Source organism: Trichosurus vulpecula, chromosome 9 (genome assembly GCF_011100635.1).
Source record: "Trichosurus vulpecula isolate mTriVul1 chromosome 9, mTriVul1.pri, whole genome shotgun sequence".
Lineage (NCBI taxonomy): Eukaryota > Metazoa > Chordata > Mammalia > Diprotodontia > Phalangeridae > Trichosurus > Trichosurus vulpecula.
The window spans coordinates 75,387,264-75,411,332 of record NC_050581.1 but is presented as its reverse complement, the minus strand read 5'-3'; the positions used below and the strand labels follow the sequence as shown (position 1 = coordinate 75,411,332).

General features: G+C 38.2%; 1 protein-coding gene across 3 annotated transcripts in view; it reads left to right on the top strand.

The window, feature by feature from the left end:
- The window catches only part of UNKL (unk like zinc finger), a 128,318-nt gene that overhangs the window by 40,388 nt on the left and 63,861 nt on the right, over nucleotides 1–24,069 (top strand). For all 3 annotated transcript variants that reach the window (XM_036737684.1, XM_036737686.1, XM_036737685.1), the window contains exons 5-6: nucleotides 7,276–7,411; nucleotides 20,723–20,840. In XM_036737684.1, coding sequence (XP_036593579.1) covers nucleotides 7,276–7,411; nucleotides 20,723–20,840 — 254 coding nt within the window. The remainder of the gene's footprint in view (nucleotides 1–7,275; nucleotides 7,412–20,722; nucleotides 20,841–24,069) is intronic.

Genomic DNA, 24,069 nt, shown 5'->3' with positions numbered 1-24,069 from the left:
AGGCAGAGGTGGAATGACAGTAGATTCTGATCAGGTAAGGGAATTTCAGAGATCATGAAAATGGAGATGGAGCATCTGTGGATCATGGCAAGATCAAAGGTACGAACATTTTTGTTGGTGGGGGTGGAGGAGAAGATTGTAGGAAATGAGTAAGTTGAGGAACTGTGAGTTTGGGGTGCTTGAGGGACTGTCACTGTATGTGTTGAAGTTCCTTAATGAGGGCAGGAGTTAGAGGGGAGAGACGCTGTGAGCCAGGCACTGAACTTGGAGGAAAGTTTACTTTGTTTTACTGCCTAGGGCTATTGCAAGTCTGTCTAATAGATTCTGATCAGGTAAGGGCTATTTTGATAACCTTTCTGCTTCATCTTTCTCCTTTACAGTCTCCTCCAAGGACATGCTGCAATAGCATCCTTTATGTTCTTGTCTGATTTTAGCACTCTTTCTCTCAAACACTTTGAGTGGCTTCTCATTTCCTATAAGATAGCCTGTTATCTAAGTCCCTTCACAATTTCACTTCAGCTTTATGGGAGCAATCTTTTCAGCCTTCTTTCATTTAGCTTCTCTTCATGCACTCTATATTGTAGCCAAACTGAACTACTAGCTACTCTTTGATTTTCATCCTACCTCTCACACTCCCTACACATCCTTGTTCTAACAACAATGACTGGTGTGTACTTCTTTCTGCCTTCGAAAGTCTTCTCTTTTTTCAAGATCTAACTCACATGCTACCTCCTCCGTGAAGTTTTCCCTCATCGTGATTGTTCCCTTTCCCCTGCTGAATGTGAAGTAGGATCTCTTCAGTTATTCTTCTGTTACTTTCAACCTTTCCTTTGCCTTTTATACAGTCAGCTTTAGATCACACCTCATTTCTGTACAGGTCTTTCCCTTTCCTTCCCTCATAGAAACGCAGTTTTGTGTACAGCAGTGATTGGCCTTAAAGAACTGAGTTTGAATCCTGCCCTAGATAATTACTAGCTTCATGACCCTGGCCGAGTCACTAATCTCACTTTCCTCAAGTGGAAAATTAAAATAATACTATCTCACAGAGTTGTTAGGGTTAAATGAGTTATAAACCTTCAAATGAATGTATGAATTGAGAAAGTATTAAGTGCTTACTATATGCCAAGCGTTGTGTTAAGTCTTGGGAATATAAATATTAAAGCAAACACTGTCTCTCTCTTCAAGGAGCTTACATTACAATGAGAAACAACTTAGGGGAATGGTAGCCAAAGAGAGTTATTTGGTCTGGAGAGTATAGTAGATTGACATATCTCATCCAAGGACAAGATTTAATTGACTATGGTTTTAGAAATAGGGATTGGGCGCAAAGGAAAGGGAAATGGGTTAGGAGGACATAGAGGAGACAGTGAAGTGAATTATACCTAGGACTTACCTGAAATAGGGTTCTAGACGAAGTATTCACCAATCAGGAGAGTAAAGGACCCAGGGTAGAAGCTCCTTCAGAGCAAGGCTGGTGGTAAGAAGAGTATTGGAGGGAGATGGCCAGAGAGGAGGAATGTCAGCTAGGAATATTATTAACACCATCATCATTGTTATTAAACTCCTTTAGAGCAGAGACTGATTTTTAATTCCCAATGTCCAATAATAATAATAACAATAATAGACAATATTTAGGTAGTAATGCTTTGTTTGCAAAATGCTTTGCATCCTACAACAACCTTATAAAGTATGTGCTTTTTTTTTAATCCCCATTTTACAAATGAGGAAACTGAGGCTGAGTGGTTAAGTGACTTGCCCACAGGGTCACACAAGTAACGACTGTTTGAGTTAGGATTTGAATTCAGGTCTTTCAGAATTCTTTATTTCCTTCTACTTTCTTTCTCAAGTCTAACACCCCATCCGCTATACAACCCAGCTGCCTGAAACAAGATGTTTCAGTTGCAGTAACATTAGTTCCTCATATTTAAATAGGCTGGTGCTTTATCATGCTTTGGGAATTATCTGGATTTTTGAAGACCAATTCCAATAGAATATAAGCTCTGGCAATTACTGTCAAGTTAGAAAAACTTTGAGTACAGGCCCTTTTAACAGATTTAATGTTTTTCATCTGTTAACTAGCCTTGATAAATGTGGAGAGGATTATCAGGATGAGTTTGGCTATCAGGTGATGATGCATTTTCTCAGCAATGGTAGCTTATGAAGGCAACCTCCTGAGGTACGGAGGAGTTGTCGGTCGTCTTCTTTGGTAGAGGTGTAGTGTCCCTCCTGATAGAATCATGGCATAAGCTGAAAACCATATAATTTTTAAAAATTTAATAATACCTTCCACATTTTCATTTCATTTCACTCCAGTTTTCATTATTTCTTTTATGAGGCAGTGAGCTATAGCAAAAAGAATATTGGGATTGAATAGGATCTGCATTCCAACCTTGTCTATGCCTTTTATTAGCTGAATTACCTTGGGCAGATCACTTGACCTCCCTGAGCCTTGATTTTCTTAGAAAAGGTTTGCACTGCTTCTCTACCCGCATGTTTTTATTAGAGTATTTGTACTATTCTTTCTTGTTGTGAGGAGATGGGATAAAAATACTTTGTGGCTGTAAAGCGGTATGTAAATATTATCTATTTTAAAAATGATAATTATTTTCAGCAAAACAGATGTAAAAAAAACAAAAAAATCATCAAAACCTTTAAGCAAAATAGCACAAAAAATTCATTGAGAATGGTTGTGTGTGAATCCATATGCTTCTCGTGTCTTTTTGTCTAGACCTGTGGTTTCATTAGTGCAGTGAAGTTCCTGTGAGGATTCTCTCTCTACCAAATCAATTGTTCTGCAACTTAACCATCTTAGGGAATTCTGCTTTGTTTTATTCTCTTTTATTCTTCTCTGTATTCTCTCTTATTTACCATTTGTTAAAAGACATGAATGCTGTCTTTTTAGTTTAGGTAGTACTAATGTTGATTGGATTTAACCTTAGTTTCATTGGTATTAAGTGTTGTCTTCAGTTATTGTATTAGGAAGGCAGAATTTATGATTTCAAAGAGAATCATATACATGTCTGAACGGTTCAGAACCACAGGATATAAGGAATTCCCTAAGTAGAAGCAGAAGAATTAAAGCATTTATTCAAGGTCTAAGGTGGCAGACCCACTAACCAACATCCCCATTTTGATATCCTGGTCAAAAGCTTCCAGGCCCAATAAGTCCGCCTCACAAGAGTAACCAGGAGGCCACAGAAAAACATGATGGCATTAAACCAAATCATATTCATGCTTCCCCCCTCTGGTAAGAAGATTACCCACTGGCCTCAAGCCCTTGCTCAGCACTCCTCGGTCCACACGCGGGTCAGCCCTGCTACCAGCAGCTCCTGCGTCTTCAGCTCCTTTGGCTTCAGCTTTATCTTCAGCTTCGGCTGTAGCTGTCTCTGGCTCCCACAAGTCTCAATCTCCAAGCTGTCTTCTCTCCTCTCACAGAGTTTTTGACGTCATCAAGCATCGTCTGAATGACTAGAACTTAGGCTGCTATGATTGGCTCTTGAGTTAGCCCCTCCCCTTAGGACCCTGGGAGGTTCACATCCACATAGGTTAGGTTAACACCTAATAGGGGTTTGGGCCTGGGGCTTAGCACCTAGTAAGGCTCAATGAAATATACTGAATTACTCAAAGGAGACAAAGGCCAACTATTCAAGGGCACTTGGTTGAACTAAGTGCTAAGGAGCCCATTTTGCTTACCAACACAGTTATGTAGTTGAAGTTAGTATGTTTATACTTCTTTTGGTTCTGCTCATTTCTTATGGGTTTTTCCTTATTTCTTTTAATTCCTGTCACCCTTTCTTATGGCACAATCCTATTTCATTACATTCTTTTTTTTTTTTCTTTTGCTCTGGACCTATGATTTAAGGGAACTCTAATGTGGGAAACCTCCTCCGTACCCCCAATTGATAAAGATATACCTTTCCAACTCATCTATAGTATAGAGACTTGCTGTGGGCCACCAAGAGGTTCACTGACCTACTCGTGGTCTCATAGCTAGCATGAGTTATGGGCTGATCTTGAACATAGAGCATCCACACTGCCTCTGTTTCTTACTTCTCCAGTCCATCTGGCCATGTCACTCCCGTGTTGAAAAACTCTATTGAGTCCCTAGTGCCTCTGAGATGAAAAACATTTAGCATTTCAGGAAAGAATCAAAGAATTTGAAATGTGGAAGGAAACTCAGAGGCCATTTAGTCCAACCTGTACACAAAACAAAAACTACATTAACTGTGTGCCTAGCAAGTGGTTGTTCAGCCTTTATTTTAATTTCTCCAAGAAGAAATCTGTCACCTCTCCATGCACCTCATTCTACTTCAGCTCTCATTGTCTCTTTGTAGCTTCTACCCATTGCTCCTCGTTTGGCCCTCTGAGACCAAACAGAACAAGTTTAATTTCGCTAGAGGAGATACTTGAAGACAACTGTCATGAACCCCAGATAAACATGCTTAATTCTTTCAACCAGTTCTTACATGACATGGACTCAAGTCCCTTTACATTCTCTTTGTCTTTTTCTGAATGCTCTCTAGCTTATTAATATCCTTCTTAAACTCTGTTGCCAAGAACTAAGCACATTATGTTACACAAGAGCAGGGTCCAGTGGGGGCATTGACTCCCTATTTTTGGAAGGTGTTTCCCCTTTAATGCAGCCCAACATCAAATTAGTTGGGTGTTTTGGGGTTGTTTTGGCTGCCACATTATACTGCTGGCTCAATGTGAGTTTGTATTCCACTAAAACCCCCAGATCTTTTTTAGACCTTCTGTCTAACCATGCCTTCTCCACCTTGTAAAGTTATTTTCTTTCATAACCAAGTGTAAGATTTTACATATATCCATATTGAATTTCATCTTACTAGATAAAACCCAGTGTTTTATCCTGTCGAGATTCTTTTGGATACTGCTTGTCATTCAGTATGTTAGCTATCCCTGCTAGCTTTCTGTCATTTGCTAAGTTGATGAATAAGCTATCTGTTTGTTTATCTAAGGCAATTGATAAAAATGTTAAATAGCACAGGGGCAAGTATAGCTCCCCTGGAGTATGCTGTGCCATAACAGCTACATATTGAAAAATCCAGGTAGTTCCAAATCCATCTAATTGTATTGTCTAATCTGCACCTTCTCTTTAAGAATATTATTGAAAGCTTTATTGAAATCTAGGTAAACAATAACTACAACATTGCCCTTTTCTGCTAGTTTAGTGATCTTATAAAAAATGTGAGTGAAATTACAGTGGCTTGACCTATTCTTTAATCCGTCCATTTCTTTGTAAATCATTCCTTTCTCTTCTAGAGCTAATTCACTAACCATCTCTTTAATGATCCAGTCTAGAATTTTCCCAGGAGTTGAAGTCAGACTCACTAGCGTACAGTTTTTGGCTATTCTCTTTCCTTTAAGAAAATGGTACAGCATTTGGTCTTCTCCCAAGTCTTGTAGTACTTACTAATTCTGTTTTCCATGTTCCTTTAGTACCCAAGGATGTGGTTCATCTGGGCCAGGTGACTTATACTCTCTTACTATCTCCTTACTTATATTGAGTATCAACCCCCTATTAGCCATTTTTCTTCTGTCATTTCCGGGGTAAAAGTCATTATCTTTGGCAGGGAAAACAGAAACAAAATCAGAATTGAGCTGCTTAGCCAGTTATAATTATCCCCAAGCAAAGCTCTGCCCCTTCTTTTTCTCTCAATAGAGCTAAAAATCTTTTTTTGTTCTTAGCTTCCATCTTCAAGCCAAGGTAGTTTTAAGTTTTAGCATTTCTGACACTTTTATGACATCATGCTTTTATATTAATTCCCTGTTACCTGAGCTTGCTTGCTTCAGTTTTCTGAACATTTCTTTTAAAAATCCAACCTGTGTGGTGAGCTCCCCCTCTGTCAACATCAGTCTCTTCAGACGGATCCCGGTCTTCCTCCTCACTGGTATTTCTCTCTGGGTATCTTCAGAATTTTATTCTTAAACATCTCCTCTCCCTTCTTGGTTGACTTCCTCTGAAGCATTTTAGCCCAGGCGATTCTGCCTCTTTCTTTCCTCTGAACTCTTTGAAACCTGCTTTCTCAAATATTCTTAAATTTTCTCTCCTCTATCACAAACCCTAGGAGGGAGTGGTTTAGTTCCCTTCAGGGTTCCCCGTTATTTCCACTAGAGCATCAATTATTTCCTGTTAGTGGGAAAAAGGTCCAGCATAGAATTTCCCCTTGCTTACTTGTAGCTTCAAGGTTGCTTGTAGACAATTCTTGTGTTGCCTTTAGTCATCATTTACTGAATCTATCCATTTCACGGTATCTCACATATAATGTCACAAAAATGTTTGTTTAATAAATGTTTTGTTTTTTAGATTTTTCCCCTTTAAGTCCTTTTTAGTCACAAAGCCATTCTTCTCCATGTCCTTTTATGTGTTTACTGGACATTTTTTCTGGTTTTTTTTTAATTAAGATTTTTTATTTTACAACACTCGGTTCTGTATGATTTTGAGTTCCAGATTTTCTTCCCCACCCCACCCCCCAAGATGGCATGGAATCCGATATATCTTCTACATATAACTTCGCATTGGACTTATTTACACAGTAGTCAGGTTGTAAAGAAGAATTATGACCAATGGAATGAATCATGAGAAAGAAGAAACAAAATTAAAAAAAACCCAAAAACAAAAGAGAAAAGAAAACAAAAAAAGGAGAGCAAACAGTAGACATATTTTTCTTAATAAAATTGAATTCATCCTCTGTAGAGATTTTTATATACTTGAATTTCAAATAAGACATTTAAAGTGCTTGAAAGTAGTCATTACTTCATTTCCCACTGAGGTTTATTATATATTACTCACAGCTACAAATCATGACAGAGTACCTTCTTTTCCTTTTTCCCAATATCTTTCTTCTATGAAAAAGCTACTCAGCCTCCGTCATATTTCGGCATCTTTTAAAAAAATGAACAATGTTTATAAAGCATAGGATATTCCTTCAATCCTGAGACAGCGGTACTTTCTAACTAGCTAGTAGAATGGAAGCTTCATGATGATAGGATTGGCCTTTTTCTATTTGTATCCATAGTACTGGGCTCATAAGATTGAGGATTTAGAACTCCAGGAGGCTTTAGTGGACAGCTAATCCAGTGCCCTCATTTTAAAGGGGAGAAAGCTGGAGCCCAGAGGGGTTAAGTAATTTGTTTAAGGTCATGCAGTAGTAGTAAGTGACAGGAGCTCTATAAATGCATTTGAATTTGATTAAGTGAATATTAATTAATTGGTTGCTGTTCGCAAATGAAACATTTGTTTATTTTTTTCAGATACCAATTTTGTCTTAGGTGGCTACAAGACTGAACAATGTCCAAAGCCACCTCGCCTCTGTCGTCAGGGCTATGCTTGTCCGCATTATCACAATAGTAGAGATCGAAGACGAAATCCCAGGAAATTTAAGTACAGGTGAGCTATTTTACATGATAGCATAACAAAATAACTTCGTTTATCTATATCCCTTTCTCCTTAAGAGCTTGGAGCACTTTCAAATATATTCATTTTTTTTTCAGAAATGTTTTTATACACAGTTCTTGCTTTATAAAAATTGTCATTCAGATTCAACTTTATGTAAAGAATTCTGAAAGAAATCTGCATTTCAGAAAACCTTCACAAACCTATGTTAACTATACTGTACATTAATGTGTTCTCTCCCTGTTCTTGCCCTTTGGCTCAGCACTCTGTGGCCTTTAACACTTCCCCTTCCCCCGCCCCCTCGCCCCAAATAACAAAAAACCCAACAACCAAAAACTCTCCAAGTGAAAGTAGAAGAGTAGATGGTAGGAGAGACTCTGCCAGAACTGGATGGGGGTTTGGCTTGAGACCTCCAGTTCGCAGGAAAGAGAACTTTGCCCTGCTCTGCCAGCCCATCTATGTGTCTGTCCTTGGCTTATGTCTGTCCCTGATTCCATGTACCACACTGTGCGTCACTCATCCTTTCCTGCCTGTGTCTGTGTCCAGCCCCCATGTGTCTGCTCCCTGCACGTTCTTCCTTTGGGCTCTGGCCAGGCCCCCCTGTGGATGGCCTTGGCCCACTCATGTTCCTCCTCCTTTTGCTTCTCTGTCCCCAGTCTCCATGTGTCCTTGAACTGTGTTCTGGCCTCTTCCCTCTGTGGGCCTGGGGTCTCTTTCCTCCTTTTCTCTCTTTCCTATGTCCACGGGCTAATTTGCATTATGTGAAAATCATTTCAAGTAGAGATCTGTGGAACAGTCTCCTTATATGAAGTGAGGACTGTCTGTATTATAAGAAAGGCTGTAGCACCATGTGTTTGTTTTTAATTAGCTGTTCCCATCTTCCCTGTCTCTGTGCTTCAACTTCCTATAATTTCCTTTTAGGATTATCTTATTGCTCTCCTTAATAATTTCATAATTTGTCCTTTCATACCTAGTGTATTGTTTTGCTCATAGCTGATCATCAAGAAATATTTGTTGATAGCATTAATATTTCTTTTTCAACATTCCTTATTGTAACTTGACTCATAGTTCCTTAATGTTTTTGTGCCATGGTCATAGAACCACTGGACCTGTGATTTCCTTGGTTTAAGAGAAACCCTCATGAAGAAACTCACTGGACATGTGCTTCGCAGCTTGTGATCTTAGAGAATTGCTTCGGGCCCTGACAGATTAAGTGATTCACTCAAAGTCCTACAGCCAGTATGTGCCAAAGGCAGGGTTTGAACTCCGGTTTTTCCTGATTCCAAGGTTATAATAGAATTTAAACTGGTCTCCCTGCCTCTAGTTCTATCTTTGTCCAATCCAGCCTTCACACTTCTGTGAAAATAATTTTTTTAATTTATGATGCTATTTACATGTCCTGGTTGCAAAGGACTTTCACTGCTAAACTGAGAATTTTTCATTTTCTTCTAGAGGCAATAGGGAGTGACATGCTGAGACCTAGTCTTTAGGAATATTAGTGTGGCAGCTGTGTAAAGAATGGATTGGAGAGGAGAGAAACTGGATGCAGGGAAACCAATTAGAAGCCTCTTATAACAGTCCAGGTCAGAGAGCTTGAAAGATCTTCCTCATCTCGTACATTGAGAGGATATGCATGCATCCTGAACAAAGATATCCAGATAACTTGAGAATTTGAGCCATGGAGAAAAACATCCTCAAAGCCTAATTTCTCTTCCACTACAATTTGCAACAAACCCACCAAATTAATAAAAATAAAAGATCATGCTGGATTCCTTGGATGTACAGTTTCTTATCCTGATTTATGAATTTAGTTCTCCCTGCAGTGCAGCAAATCTTGGGAATGAGGAATCTTTTTTTTTTTTTTCCTCTCTCTTTTTTTTTTTGTTCCTCCTTGTCTAACTGGCCAGGCTGGAGAAAATAAATCTACTAAAATCTGACTCTGGTCATAAGCAGCTCATTTTAGAAGTTTTTGCTTCTTTATCTTTCTTTTTCTGACTACACTTTTAGTTGTGATTAATTCCCTTTTCCACTGACATGTACAGACAGACAAGAAAATTAAACTTACAGTTATGTGTTGACATACTTATAAAAAACAAAGGAAAGAAAAATTGGAATGTTAAGAGCCAGCTTTCTCAAGTTCATACTTTAGCTTACTTTGCTTCATTTTCCATTTTTCCAGAAGTTTTTCGAATGCCCATTTTTTCATTCATAATAATACTTAATTTTGCACAGTATGATATTTTCAACCAGAGCCCCTATTCTTTTGCTCTTTGGTATATTATATTGTGGTCCCTTAATGTCTCTGCTGCTAGGTCTTATGTAATTCTAATTGTAGCAACATCATATTTAAATTGTTTTAATCTTGATGCTTTTAATATTTTATCCTTGAGCTGGGGGTTTCAGAATTTGACTATGATACTCCTATGAGTTTTCCTTGTAGGATCTCTGTAGTGATGGATGGATTTTTTTTTTCTATTTTTACTTCCCTGCCTTGTTCTAATGCTTCAGGACAATTTTCTTTAATTATTTCTTGTATTTTTGTATGAAGATTCATTTTTTCATCATAACTTTCAGTTACTCCAATTATTTTTATATTTTCTCTTCTTGATCTGTTCTTCAAATCTGTTGTTTTTCTTTTTTTAAAAATCTTTTTTTAAATCATTATTTATTTATTTAATATTTTTAGTTTTCAGCATTAATTTTCACAAGAGTTTGAATTACAAATTTTGTCCCCATTTATACCCTCTCCCCCACTCCAAGATGGCATATATTCTGATTGCCCCATTCCCCACTCAGCCCTCCCTTCTGTCACCCCACTCCCCCCATCCCCTTTTCCCTTACTTTCTTGTAGGGCAAGATAGATGTTTATGCCCCATTGCCTATGTATCTTATTTCCTAGTTGCATGCAAAAACTTTTTTTTGAACATCTGTTTTTAAAACTCTGAGTTCCAAATTCTCTTGCCTCTTCCCTCCCCACCCACCCTCCTTAAGAAGGCAAGCAATTCAACATAGGCCACATGTGTATCATTATGCAAAACCCTTCCACAATACTCATGTTGTGAAAGACTAACTATGTTTTGCTCCTTCCTATCCTATCCCCCTTTATCCAATTTTCTCCCTTGACCCTGTCCCTTTTCAAAAGTGTTTGCTTTTGATTACCTCCTCCCCCATTTGCCCTCCCTTTTATCATCCCCCTTTTTTTATCTCCTTCCTCCTCCTTTCCTGTGGAGTAAGATACCCAATTGAGTGTGTATGTTATTCCCTCCTCAGGTCAAATCTGATGAGAGCAAGATTCACTCATTCCCCCTCACCTGCCCCCCTTCCCTCTCAACAGAACTGCTTTTTCTTGCCACTTTTATGTGAGATAATTTACCCCATTCTATCTCTCCCTTTCTCCTTCTCTCAATATATTCCTCTCTCGTCCCTTAATTTGATTTTATTTTTTTAGATATCATCCCTTCATATTAATTCACTCTGTGCCCTCTGTCTGTCTGTCTCTCTCTCTCTCTCTATATATATATGTATATGTATATGTATATGTATATGTATATGTATATTCCCTTCAGCTACCCTAATACTGAGGTCTCATGAATCATACACATCATCTTTCCATGTAGAAATGTAAACAAAACAGTTCAACTTTAGTAAGTCCCTTGTAATTTCTCTTTCTTGTTTACCTTTTCATGCTTCTCTTGATTCTTGTGTTTGAAAGTCAGATTTTCTATTCAGCTCTGGTCTTTTGACTGAGAAAGCTTGAAAGTCCTCTATTTTATTGAAAGTCCATATTTTGCCTTGGAGCATGATACTCACTTTTGCTGGGAAGGTGATTCTTGGTTTTAATCTTAGCTCTATCGACCTCCAGAATATCACATTCCAAGCCCTTCAGTCCCTTAATGTAGAAGCTGCTAGATCTTGTGTTATCCTGATTGTGTTTCCACAATACTCAAATTGTTTCCTTCTGGCTGCTTGCAGTATTTTCTCCTTGATCTGGGAGCTCTGGAATTTGGTGACAATATTCCTAGGAGTTTTCTTTTTGGGATCTATTTGAGGAGGTGGTTGGTGGATTCTTTCAGTTTCTATTTTACCCTCTGGCTCTAGAATATCAGGGCAGTTCTGCTTGATAATTCCTGAAAGATGATGTCTAGGCTCTTTTTTTGATCATGGCTTTCAGGTAGTCCAATAATTTTTAAATTATCTCTCCTGAATCTATTTTCCAGGTCAGTGTTTTTTCCAATGAGATATTTCACATTGTGTTCCACTTTTTCATTCCTTTGGTTCTGTTTTATAATATCTTAATTTCTCATCAAGTCACTAGCTTCTGCTTGCGCCAGTCTAATTTTTAAGGTGCTATTTTCTTCAGTAGTCTTTTGGACCTCCTTTTCCATTTGGCTAATTCTGCCTTTCAAGGCATTCTTATCCTCGTTGGCTTTTTGGAGCTCTTTTGCCATTTGAATTAGTCTATTCTTTAAGGTGTTGTTTTCTTCAGTATTTTTTTGGGTCTCCTTTAGCAAGTCATTGACTTGTTTTTCATTGTTTTCTCACATCCTTCTCATTTCTCTTCCCAATTTTTCCTCTACTTCTCTAACTTGCTTTTCCAACTCCTTTTTGAGCTCTTCCATGGCCTGAGACCAGTTCATGTTTTTCTTGGAGGCTTTTGATATAGGCTCTTTGACTTTATTGACTTCCTCAGGCTGTATGTTTTGGTCTTCTTTGTCAGCAAAGAAAGATTCCAAAGTCTGAGTCTGAATCTGAGAGCGTTTTTGCTGCCTGGCCATGTTCCCAGCCAACTTACTTGACCCTTGAGTTTTTTGTTGGGGTATGACTGCTTGTAGAGTAGAGGGTACTTTGTTCCAAGCTTGAGGGGATGCACTGTTGTTTTCAGAGCTATTTCTATACAGCAAGCTCTGCCACACCAGAGCTCCTCCTCCCCCAAGAACTGCCAACCCAGACTGGACTCATATCTTAAACAGGCTCTACACTCCTACTCTGATCTGCCACTTACTTCCTCCAACCAGGTGGGCTGGGGCTGGAAGCAACTGCAGCTGTTGTTCTGTAGCTGCACCATCTCTACTGCTGCCAGGGCAGTGGCTGAATGCGAGCTCCTTTCCCTCTGTCCCCTGAAGCTTTTCCCACTAACCTCTGTTGTCTTTGGTGTTTGTGGGCTGAGAAGTCTGGTAACCGCCACAGCTCACTGAGTCAGGGTGTTAGGGCTTGTTCTGCCCAGCTCCCAGTCTGGTTGGTCCATGCTGGGCTCTACTCCACTTTGCTCCCAGCTCCATGCTCGATAGACCTTACCCAGAGACCATCCAGGCTGTCCTGGGCTGGAGCCCTGCTTCCCTCTGCTATTTTGTGGGTTCTGCAGTTCTAGAATTTGTTCTGAGCCATTTTTTATCGGTGTTTGGAGGGTCCTGGGGGAGAGCCCTAGTCAAGTCCCTGCTTTCCAGCTGCCATCTTGACTCTGCCCCCTTTATTTTGTTGTTTTTCTTGTAAGATGTTTCACTTTTTCTTCTGTTTTTTCATTATTTATATTTTGTTTAATTGTCTCTTGATCTCTTATAATTTCACTGGCTTTACTTTACCCAATTCTAATTTCCAAGCTGTCGTTTTCTTCCTTAAGAGTCTGGATTTCCTTTTCTAATTGGTTGACTTTCCTTTCATAACCTTCTTGTTTTTCTGGGATTGTTCTTTTTTTTTTTTTTTTTTAAGTTTTTCCTCCATCTCTGTCATTTGATTTTTAAAGTCTTTTTTAAGATCTTCTATAAATTCTTTTTGGGCAGGTAACTATTTGACATTACTCTTTGGGGGTTTCTTCAATATCGTCCTCTGAAGATGAACCCCATCATTTCTATTCCCATAATAACTTTCTATGGTTGTATTATTTCTCTGTACCTGTGTATTTTTCGTGGTAATAGCTTGATTTTTGCAATCACCTTTAGTCCTGGGGTATGGGAAATGGTGCCTCTTGCCCCAGATCTTCAGTTCTGCCCTCTAGCCTGGAACCAAAGCCAAACCTCCAACCTCCTGTAAGTACCCACAACCAGGGGCTTTCTAATCCACTGCTTCTGCACTCATCAGGTGTGTGCTGGTTCCTTCTTGCCCCCACTGCTCTTGGTAGCACACCTGGGGCTAGCGTTCGTCAGCAGTAGAGTTTCCCTCAATCTTCCAGGGTTCAAATGCCTGACACCCCTCAGTATCCCGGGATGAAAAGTTCCTGTGGCTGGGGCCGAGGCAGCCTCTCAAACCAACTAACCCTAGGACTTGTGGCTACTTGTTTTAAGTGGCTTGTGACTTGTTGTTAAAATGGAACCTAGCATGGAGGTGTTTACTCTTTGCAGGGACCAAACATCATCCTGAGATTTTTCTTCTGATCTTTTCAAATTGTCCCAGGAAGACACTGGTTGTACCCTTATTCTTTTGTCTCCATACATAGTTTGTTTGCCCTAAGGTGCTGTTTTAACTCTTTTGTGGGGGAAAATCTTGAGAGCTTGGAATTTTCTGACCTACCCTGCCATCCTCCCAGAATCCTCTCCTGTTTTTTTCTTTTTTTTGCAAGCCTTTAAATTGTGTCACAGTAGATAGACAGAAAGTCCTATCCGTAACACTAGTTGTCTTGGACTTGGGTTGAACAGATTCCTGTCATCTGGATCTCTCTCTCCTCGCTGCCTTCTCACCTTCTGCCTTGAATATATTATATCACTACTGATTTGTATAGGGGTTATATTCCCTTTTAGTGCATTGAAAGTTCCTTGAAAGAGCTATCATTTTTTTCTTCTTTGTATTCCCAGCACCTAATAGTGTCTTTATGAGTATGTGTTTAATTCATGTTTGTTGAGTTATTAAGGGACTTGTCTAAAGTTATATTGACAGTGGGGAAGCAATAATTAAAATTCTCCTCACTTTGTATATGATAATTATTTTCTAGATGCTTTGCTCATATCTTTAAGCTACTTCCTAACTATCTCTCAAATAGTCCTTTTTAATAGGGCATACGTTGGCATGCTAATTTTATTCAGAGAAATTTGAATGGTATATTTAGCTGACTATAATTTGATACCTTGGCAACTTAGTAACACTTACTAGAAATTTATATTTAGAAAGACTCCAGCCCTTCAGAAGACTGTATTTTCTTCCTACTATGGAAAAATTCCTTTCCTATTCCCCCATGAGCCCTCTAAAGATAAATATCAGTTTAGTTCAATAATTGGTTTTCCATTATGAAAGTTTTCCTTAAAGGTTCATAGATTACAAATAGAGGCAGCAAACATGTGCTCTTATAGTAGTTCCAAGAGAATTATTGTAGGCATGAGCTTAACACACAATTTTCACTAGTAGGAGAGATACCTATCCGTGTGTTAGTGATAATATCCTGTGCCCCCCAATTTAACCCACAATGAACAATCTCTAGGAGTGTGGCTGTTCTTTAGGCACAGTTACAGAAATTGAGTGGCACCTTTTAAATAGATGTCATGGTCATGTAATTTTTACTCTATTTAAGTCCATATATAAGAATTGAATTAGTTTGGATTTCCTTTCTTTTTAAAATACTCTTTTCATTGATATCTTGTTTTTACATTGCCTAAGTTCTTTCCCGTATCTCTTTCCTTCCCTCCTCACCACGAGTCTTCCCTTGTGACACAGATGTCTTAAAAAAGTAAAACTGATCAACACGTTGGGAAAACCTGACATGCTGTGCGGCGCTGCCCCCCCCGTCCTCAGAGCGCTCCTTTGGGCCGGCTTGTTCTCAGCTTTACAGTGCTGATTTTTTAAACCCGTTTTGCAGGCATTACTTTTTTCTATGTACACTGTGTGTGTGGTTTTCCTGGCTCTGCTTACTGTCTGTTTGTGTCGTTGTCTCCATACTTTTCTTAATTCCTCATGTTCAGCACTTCTTCAGCACAATAGTATTTCATTCTGTTCTTGTACCACAACTTGTTTAGCCGTTCCCTAATTGATGGGCATCTTTTTGGTTCCCTGTTCTTTGCTGCCACAGAAAATGTGGCTGTAAGTATCTTGGTCTATGAACCCCTTTATTTTGTCTTTGACCTCCTCTGGTACATGCCTAGCAGTGGAATCTCTTCATCAGAGGATACAGATGGACATTCATGCCGCTTTATTGTTATTCTATTTTAGTCACGTCTGACTCTTCATGACCCCATTTGGGGTTTTCTTGGCAAAGATATTGGAGTGACTGGCCATTTCCTTTCCCAGCTCATTTTACAGATGAGGAAACTGAGGGAAATAGGGTTAGGTGGCTTGACCAAGGTCACACAGCTAATGTCTGAGTCCAGGTTTGAACTCAGGAAGATGATTCTCCTGACTCCAGGTCTGGTGCTCTATCCACTGTGCTACCTAGCTGCCTTCAACTTGATTCGCACAATTCCAAACTGCTTTCCAGAATGATTAAACTTATTTTACAGCTCCTTCAACAATAATCAGTATGCTTGTTTTCCACAGCCCTTTCATCATTGACTGTCTTTTGTCATTTTTGTCAGTTTACTGGTTATTATGTGAAAACTCGATGTCATTTAGATGTATGTTCTCTTAGTGATTTGGAGCATTTTTTTTTCTCGTGGTTGTTAATACTTTGAGGTTTTTCATTTGAGAAAAATCTGTTCATTTAAGTAACAGCAAAGAAGGTCACCATTATTAGATTGTGGGGTATTTTGAAGGGCAGTAAAGGCAAGACTGGAAAGGTAGGAAAGGGCCAGGTTGGTAAGGATCCCAGATTTACCAGGTTGGTAAATGCCAAACTGAGGATGTTGTGTTTGATCCTGGAGGTGACAGGCAGCCACTGGAGTTTATTAAATGGAGATAGCGTGAGGGGTGGGTTGATATGGTCAGACCTGTACTTTATGGGAAGGTTATTTTGACAAATGAGTGGGAAATGGACTGGAATGAAGAGACATTTGAAACTGGAGACTCGGCATCAGGCCCTTGCAGTAGTTCAAATGTTAAATGATGAGAGTCTGCGCCAGGAGGGTGGCGGTGTCAGAGGATATATGAAGGATGTTATGAAAGTAGAATTGACAGGGCTTGACTACAAATTAGATATAGAAGGATAGGGTGAGAGAAAGTAAGGAGTTGAAGGTGACACACAGGTCTTGAGCCCGCGTGACTAGGAGTATGGTAGTGCCAGTCTTCTTATACCTTACATCCCTTCACATACCATACAATCCTTGATAGTAATGAGGAGAGCTGCGTGGCGCAGTGGATAGAGCAAGGGCCTGGAGTCAGAAAGACTCCTCTTCCCAAGTTCGGATCTGGCCTTAGACACTTACTAGCTTTGTGACCCTGGGCAAGTCACTTACCCCTGTTTGTTCCAATTTCCTCATCTGTAAAGGAAATGGCAAACCATGGCAGTATCTCTGCCAAGAAAACCCTACATGGGAACACAAAGAGCTGGATGTGGCTGAAACGACTGGACAGCAACAACAACCTGATGTTAGTACAGAAATTAGGAATAAGGGAAGGTTTGAGGAGAAAGATGAGGAGTTCAGTTTGGGGCATGCTGATTTGAGGTATTTATAGGACATCCAGTTCAAGATGTTGAATAGGCATTTGGAGATGCAGAACTGGAGATCAGGAAAGGTCTTGGGGTAAAATCTGAGATCTGATAATAATCAGCATAGAGATGATTATTGAATCCATAGGAGCTGATATAAGATAGTATAGAGGAGGAAAAGAAAAGGGTCCAGCCCAGAGCCCTGGGGGGTACTCATCATTAGTGGGTAGAGATCTAGAAAAAGAGACTGAGAAAGAGAGGACCAATAAATAGGTCAGAGGAGTACCAAGAGAGCAGTGTCAGGAAAGCTTATATGACAGTTTATCAAGGTGAAGAGGGTGATCAGTAGTGTCAGAGGCTACAGAAAGATTAGGTTCAGAAAAGGCCATCAGATTGGCAATTAAAAGATCATTGGTAACATTGGAGAGTACAGTTTCAGTTGAATGATGAAGTCAGAAGCCAGACTGCAGAGAGTTTAGAAGAGAATGAAAGGAAAGGAAAGGTGAAAGTAGAAAGGAAAATTTATTACGATCCCGGGATAAGGCCACTTGGACACTAGGAGCACCAGGGTTCTCTCAGTGTCAGAGCGCGCCGGACACAGAGAATTGGGGTGTTTATATAGGTCCCTAACCGCAGTTCCCCCTCCCAACCTCCTTCCTCTCAGCTTGCAGACGTAAGCTTTGAGGGTACAATCTGGACGGGATAAATCTACCCAGTGACAATGGCAAAGAACAAATAGTATGGTTATTGTTGACAAGCAGGTGATGGACATAACCTTCCCACCATTCTTATCCCATTCTCCCATCAATCTGAAGTGAAAAATCTATCTTAATGACAATGACAATGAACAAATGGTTTGGTTATCTGTGACAGGCACAAGCCAGTTGTTGGAGGAGGTAGAGGTACTGGTTAAGAATTCATCTCCTACCCATAGCTATAAAAAGTGTATGATTTGCTTCTCTTCTAGTATTTTATAGCATGATCTTCAATATTCATACCATGTATCCATTTTGAATTGTGGTATATGCTGTAAAATGGTGGTCCAAGCTACCTTTATAAAAGTTTTTTTTTTAAATGAACCTACTACATGTAAAATATACAATTACCTTATCATCCTACTTTAAAAAAAAAGTTACTTCTCTTATCTTTACTTCATAGTTATTTTAACACCTTCATACTTCAAGATTGAACATTTCTTTATAGCAAAGAAGAATAATTAAGCAAAAGCATTTCATACAGTGATCATTTTTGAAAGTATATATAATATTCTTTTCTCATAGTCCTTTGCCTCTTTATTGTGAGTTGTGAGGTATGTTAGTCATTGCATATATTATTTTGATTTTGCTTATTTCTTCCTATATCATACAGATACTTACATATTTCTCATTCATCATTTCTTAACACTTCTGTAAAATAATATTCCTATATTAATATACCATAGTTTTTCCATCCAGTTCTTAGTCATTGGGCACCCATGTCGTTTATGGTTCTTTACTATCACCAAGAATATAGCCAGGAATATCTTGTTATATATTATACAGGTTCAACTATGTTACCTCCTACTCAGTAAACTCTAGTAGCTCCCTTTCATGTCCAGGATCAAATAGAAAATCTTCTGACATTCAAAGTCCTTTATAACCTAGTTATCTCCTATTTTTCTACTTTTTTTATACCTTATTTCCTGCTGCATACTCTTCAAACCAATGACATTGGCCTTTTGCTGTTTCACAAACAATACACTGCATTTCTTGGCTCCAGGCATTTTCTCTGCCTGTCCTCCATTCTTGAAATGCTCTCCCTCAACTCCTTGGCTTCCTTTAAGTCCCACCTGAAATCCCATATTCCTTTCCCTTTCCCATTCCCTTTGACTTACCCCTTTTAATTCCGGTACTTTCCCTCTTTTATTATTTCCTGTTTATCTTGTATAAAGCTTGCTTTTTATGTATTTGTTTGTATGGTGTCTCTCTCATTAGAACTGTAAGCTCCTTTGGGGCAGGAGCTATCTTTTGTCTCTTTTTTGTATCCCTAGAGCTTTGTACAGTGTCTGGCACATAGTAGGCACTTAATAAATGTTTATTAGCTGACTATATTGGACCTTTGTTTTTATCTTTTTTTTTCCTTGGGGTTATCCCCAGTAATGGGATTGCCCTGGATCAAAGAGGGGATGGAGAATTTCATCTCTTCTCTTGTATAATTCTAAATTGAAATCTAGAACATTAGGTCACTACCTTCCCCAGCATTATTTTTTTCTATGTTTTGTCCTATTTTACAGTTTGCCTAGTATGAGATAAAATCCAGAGTTGCTTAAATTTGCATTTCTCTTATTCTCACGGATTTGGAATATATTTTTATGTGGCCACTTACTCATCTTTTGAGAACTGTATGTTCTTATCCTTTCCTTATTTATATATTGGGAATGTCTTTATGTATTTATGTTAATGCTCTTATTTATTTTATACATCAGCTTTATCATTCTACTTTCATGAGCTTCCTTCTCCTTGTTCTTTTGATTCACCTTTTAAACACCACCACCACTGTCCGCTTCCTCATTCCTTGTGATAGTTTTTGTCCAAATGATCCTCGTTTTGAACACCCCTGGAAATGAATTGATTTATAAGGTCGAAGTATTTCTTTTTTAACCTTTTCTTTCCCTCTAGTTCCAAAATGTCATTTCCCCCCTTCATTAGTTGAAATACTCTTTCTGTTTACTCTGACTTTTTCTTTTCATTGTTTATCTTCTTTTAAAACCTACTGTTTATTGATTGTATCAGCCCCTCAACTGGATTCTTTGGATCATGCCTTACTTTAAGTTCTCTTAAACAGAAGAGCAGGAGCTTTATTCTGCTTAAGTACTTCATTCTGCAGTCTTTGTTCCTGGACTTGTTGCTTAGTAATAAAAGTCTTTTTCATCATTTGTAGTTTCTTTTCCTGCTACTTTGTCTTATATGTTGGAGGGGAAACCCCTTTATGTCACAGAGATACAGATATACAAAATATGATATTTATTTCTTTTTTTCTATAGGACCTGAAGAGGTATGCTTGAATTAGTACAGATCAGATGGGCTCAGATGAGCAATTTAGAAGTTATAGACATTAGAGAATATCTTGAGATAAACAGACTTTGTTGAATCAAAGGAAAGAAATTTGGGTTGTTTGGATAGAAAACTGTTGGAAAGAACCTTGTTCCCCAAAGGTGGTAATTTTCAGTAAATCTGGACAAATAATATTAAAGTTGCCAGGAGGGCCAAGAAATAAATGTGCATTTTTTTCCTTTCTAGAAACTTTGATTTTACTAAAAAAAAAAAATTCAGATTGTAGGCTTGAAAGCTTCAAATTTAAGTTTTAAAAATTGCTTAAATTTCAGAATTGAAGTACTCAATCACTCACTGGTAACAAGTCTAGAGAGGTAGTATAGACATTTCTTCCATCTCCAGGCTCTTAAAGATGTTTTTAACGAACCCAAGAAAATGTTTCCCATTTGATTGCTTAGAGTTTATAAGAAATTTGTGTTTCGTTAGACTGACATTTGACCATTTAACTTTATTTTTCATCTTAATAAGAGAAGTGATATTTTAAAAGAACTTGTAATGAAAAGTCCTAAGAATCCTTAAAGCTACTCCTCTTTGCTTATTCCACTGATGTGGTGGTATCCCATTAGTCTAGTGTTAATCTACTGATAACATGGTTGGGCCATGCCCCCAAATGTATATATCTGTGTATTTATAGACTTTGATGTAGCAAATTATATAAATGAATGACATTTTCCTTTCTTGTTTTTCAGTAATTTTTTTTCCTCCTTCCAGGTCCACTCCCTGCCCCAGTGTAAAACATGGAGATGAATGGGGAGAACCTTCAAAATGTGAAAGTGGGGATAACTGTCAGTATTGTCATTCTCGTACTGAACAACAATTTCACCCTGAGGTAAGAATTATGCTATTACAATCTGATGTAAAGAAGTTGGAGAGGTAATGTGATGTAGTATCTTCCAGTTTTTCTTTAAAAAAATGAATTTTCCTCTACTATTTTTGCTGTTTTATGAGCCATTAATGCTCATAATCTTCTATCATCTTACTTTGTAAGTTTTTTTAAAATGATTTTACATTCTAATTCAGTGTTGATCTTTGTTTTCATTTCTATTTGGCAAACAGTTGTTGCATTTCTAGGTAAATTTTTAGGTTTTTTTTTACTTCCTTAATGTGATGATTGCTTTAAATCAGTCGTCATAGGAATACTCCATATTGATGTCTGCACATTTATCCATTTTCCTTTTTTTCCCCATGTCCGTTGCTTGTTTAGTTTGGTCAGGCATGGTGGCACATATCTGTACTCTTTGCTGCAGGGGAGACTTTAGCTGGCAGATCTCTTGAGCTCTGAGTTCTGAGCTGTAGAAAGCTAAAGCCAATCAGGTGTCTGTACTAATTTTGGTATTAATGTGGTGAGCCCCCAGGAGTAGGGGGCTCTTGTGATGATCAGAATATGACCATGCCTGTAAGTAGCTACTTCACAGTGGGGATAAGTTAGGGAGACCCAGCCTTAAAAATAATTAACTAAAAATAGGTCAGGTTGAAGCTATTTTAATTACGTGGAATATTTTCTGATCTTGGTCCTTTTTTCTAATTTGCTGTAAATTTTGATGTTGGCTCAAACAAATAAATGGTCTGAGTATATATAGATAGCTGATTTGGAAATGACTCCTACATAAGTAACTAGTTGTTTCCTATCTGTTAAGACATAGTTTTTTTTTTTGTAATAGTGTTTGAAATTTCCTTCACTAGTAACTTCCTGTGCTTTTCTTGAAGAACGTATACATGATATATAGGTGTGAAACTTCTGTGTAGTCTATAGGCCTTTGCCATCTTTTGTTCCTTAATCTTAAATTTTTTTGACTGCCTTTCTTTTAATGCCTACCCTTGCATTGAGGTCACCAGGTTTTAAAATATATATATAGATTGAATTTGGAAAGCTTATTAAGTTTTTTGCAGAATTTTTTTTAACCTCTTATAAAAATGAGAAGAAATTTAGGATGACAGTTTGAAGAGATAGTAGGGATGAAGGAAGGCAGCAGGGAAGATATCAGAGGATGAGCAAGAGAAGGGATGATTAAAGGCACAAGCTCCTGGAGGAAAGCTAGAAAGGGATTGGATTAAAGGAACAAGTAGTTGGGTTGATCATAGCAAGGAAAAGAGCCTTTTCTACCTTGGGAGAATAGTGCAAAGAAGAAAAAAATAAGGGACAGTGTAGAATAGTTCTGAGCTGTGTTATAGGGGAGAAGGAGCTTATGACACTTATCCTTGATTTCCTCAATAAAGTAGTAGATAGGTCCTTCATGTAAAGAGAGATTTAGCATTAGAGGCTTGAAGAAGAGAAAGTTTAGAAGGTTCTTTGTAAGGAAGGTGGTGGTTAGGGAAGAATAAAAAGATTTCCATTTAACAGTGAGATTAGGTAAAAAGAATTTGTAGTAGATCCAGTTGGTATGGTTGTCTGACTCTTAGTAGTGTTCTTAAGATGAGAATTGGAACAGAAAAGACAATTGATGAGGTTAACCTAGTTTGGAGTCTGTCGAAGCATGAGCAGTCATAGAACATGATGGTAGGAGTGAAAGACCACATGTGGTTGCACTGGTCAGTTATGGCCTCCAAGGTCCCTTCCAGCTCAGACTTTTGATCCTATGACTGTGAAGAAAGGAAGGTGAAGCCAGAGCAGACTCCTGAAGACTCTTCAGCAAGATATTGAAAATCATACCCATTTCACCACAAACAAAAAAATTGTATTTCAGCATTGCTTAATGATGCTAGTTGCTGTACTTGGGGATAGAGATGAAACAATTACGCTGATGGATGAGGAATTCCTTGCTGTCATGTTGCACATGACACAAGAAAATGGGCAGGCCAGGACCGGAAGCCTAGGGAAGCGAGATAGGTTTTATAGATGTCACACCTCCAGTCAGAAAAGGGGTTAAGTCTAGTGTTTCAGTTAGTAGAGAGAGAAAAAAAATGAGTATTATAAATTTTGGAGAATAGGACATAAGATCTAGAAGGTCAGCAAAAGCAGGAGGGAATAAGTCAGTGAGTGGTGCTAACATAATTATGACTTCTGATCCTATAGCAAAGGCTGTTTGCTCTCTACTTTGAGAGGGGTATATATTTTGAGGAGATGGGGCATGAAGGTTTCTTTGTATCTCTACTACCATGTTTAACATGTAGTAAGTGCTAAATAAAGGATTGTGCATTGATTCTGGTCCATGAATGTTGATTATGGGCAGAAAACAATCTTGCAGGTGAATCTTCCAGTATAAGACAGGGCCAGAAAAGTTAGACTTATTGTGCAAATACTTGAGAAGTTGGAAAGATACAATGAGAAGAGGGCTGAATTTGGAACTATTGCCTGGGTTCACATTTCACCTTTGCCTTGCTACATGTGTGACTTTGGCAATCCACTTGACAGCTCGAAGACTAAACTTCCTCTTGGTAAAAGGAGAAAGGGTTGGAGTAGATGAACTCTAAGATCCCTTGCAGCGTTGAATATGTAATTTTTTGAGACCATATGACAGAAAGTGTTTAAAGGTGGAATGGGTGTTAAAATCTGACCAGGTATTGAGAAACTTGGTTTGTCAGGTTTGCTGCATAACTTGTAGCAGCGTTCATTTGGCAGTGAGACAGGCTACATATTATTACAATTTAATATTTATTATGAAAGAATTTATGGTTGGAATCTTTTTGCCAGATGAGAGTTTTACCATTATATCATATATTGCTATAAAAAATGCCCAAGGATTATAGCTTAAAAGCTATGGGTCATTCACTGGAATTCACAAAACAGTAGATTGTTGCGCCAAAAATAATATTGCCATTAGTATTATGGTTACCTTTTCTTTTGACTTATCTATATTTCAAATATGTTAACAAGCAGTTTTTAATCTTAAAGTTAATTAATCTGATAAAAATATTTAAATGAATATTTATTCTTGCTAAGCAGAATAGTTTGATATAGCCCTTGAGTTGCAAATATATGAAAGACATTTAACTAAGCAGATGGTATTTGCATATTTTGTTGGGGAGAAGCTGAAGGCAGCAAAATTCAAATTTTTTTAAAAAAGAAAATAAAACCGTGGTAGTATAATACAGAGAATTTCAGAAACGTTATAATAGCA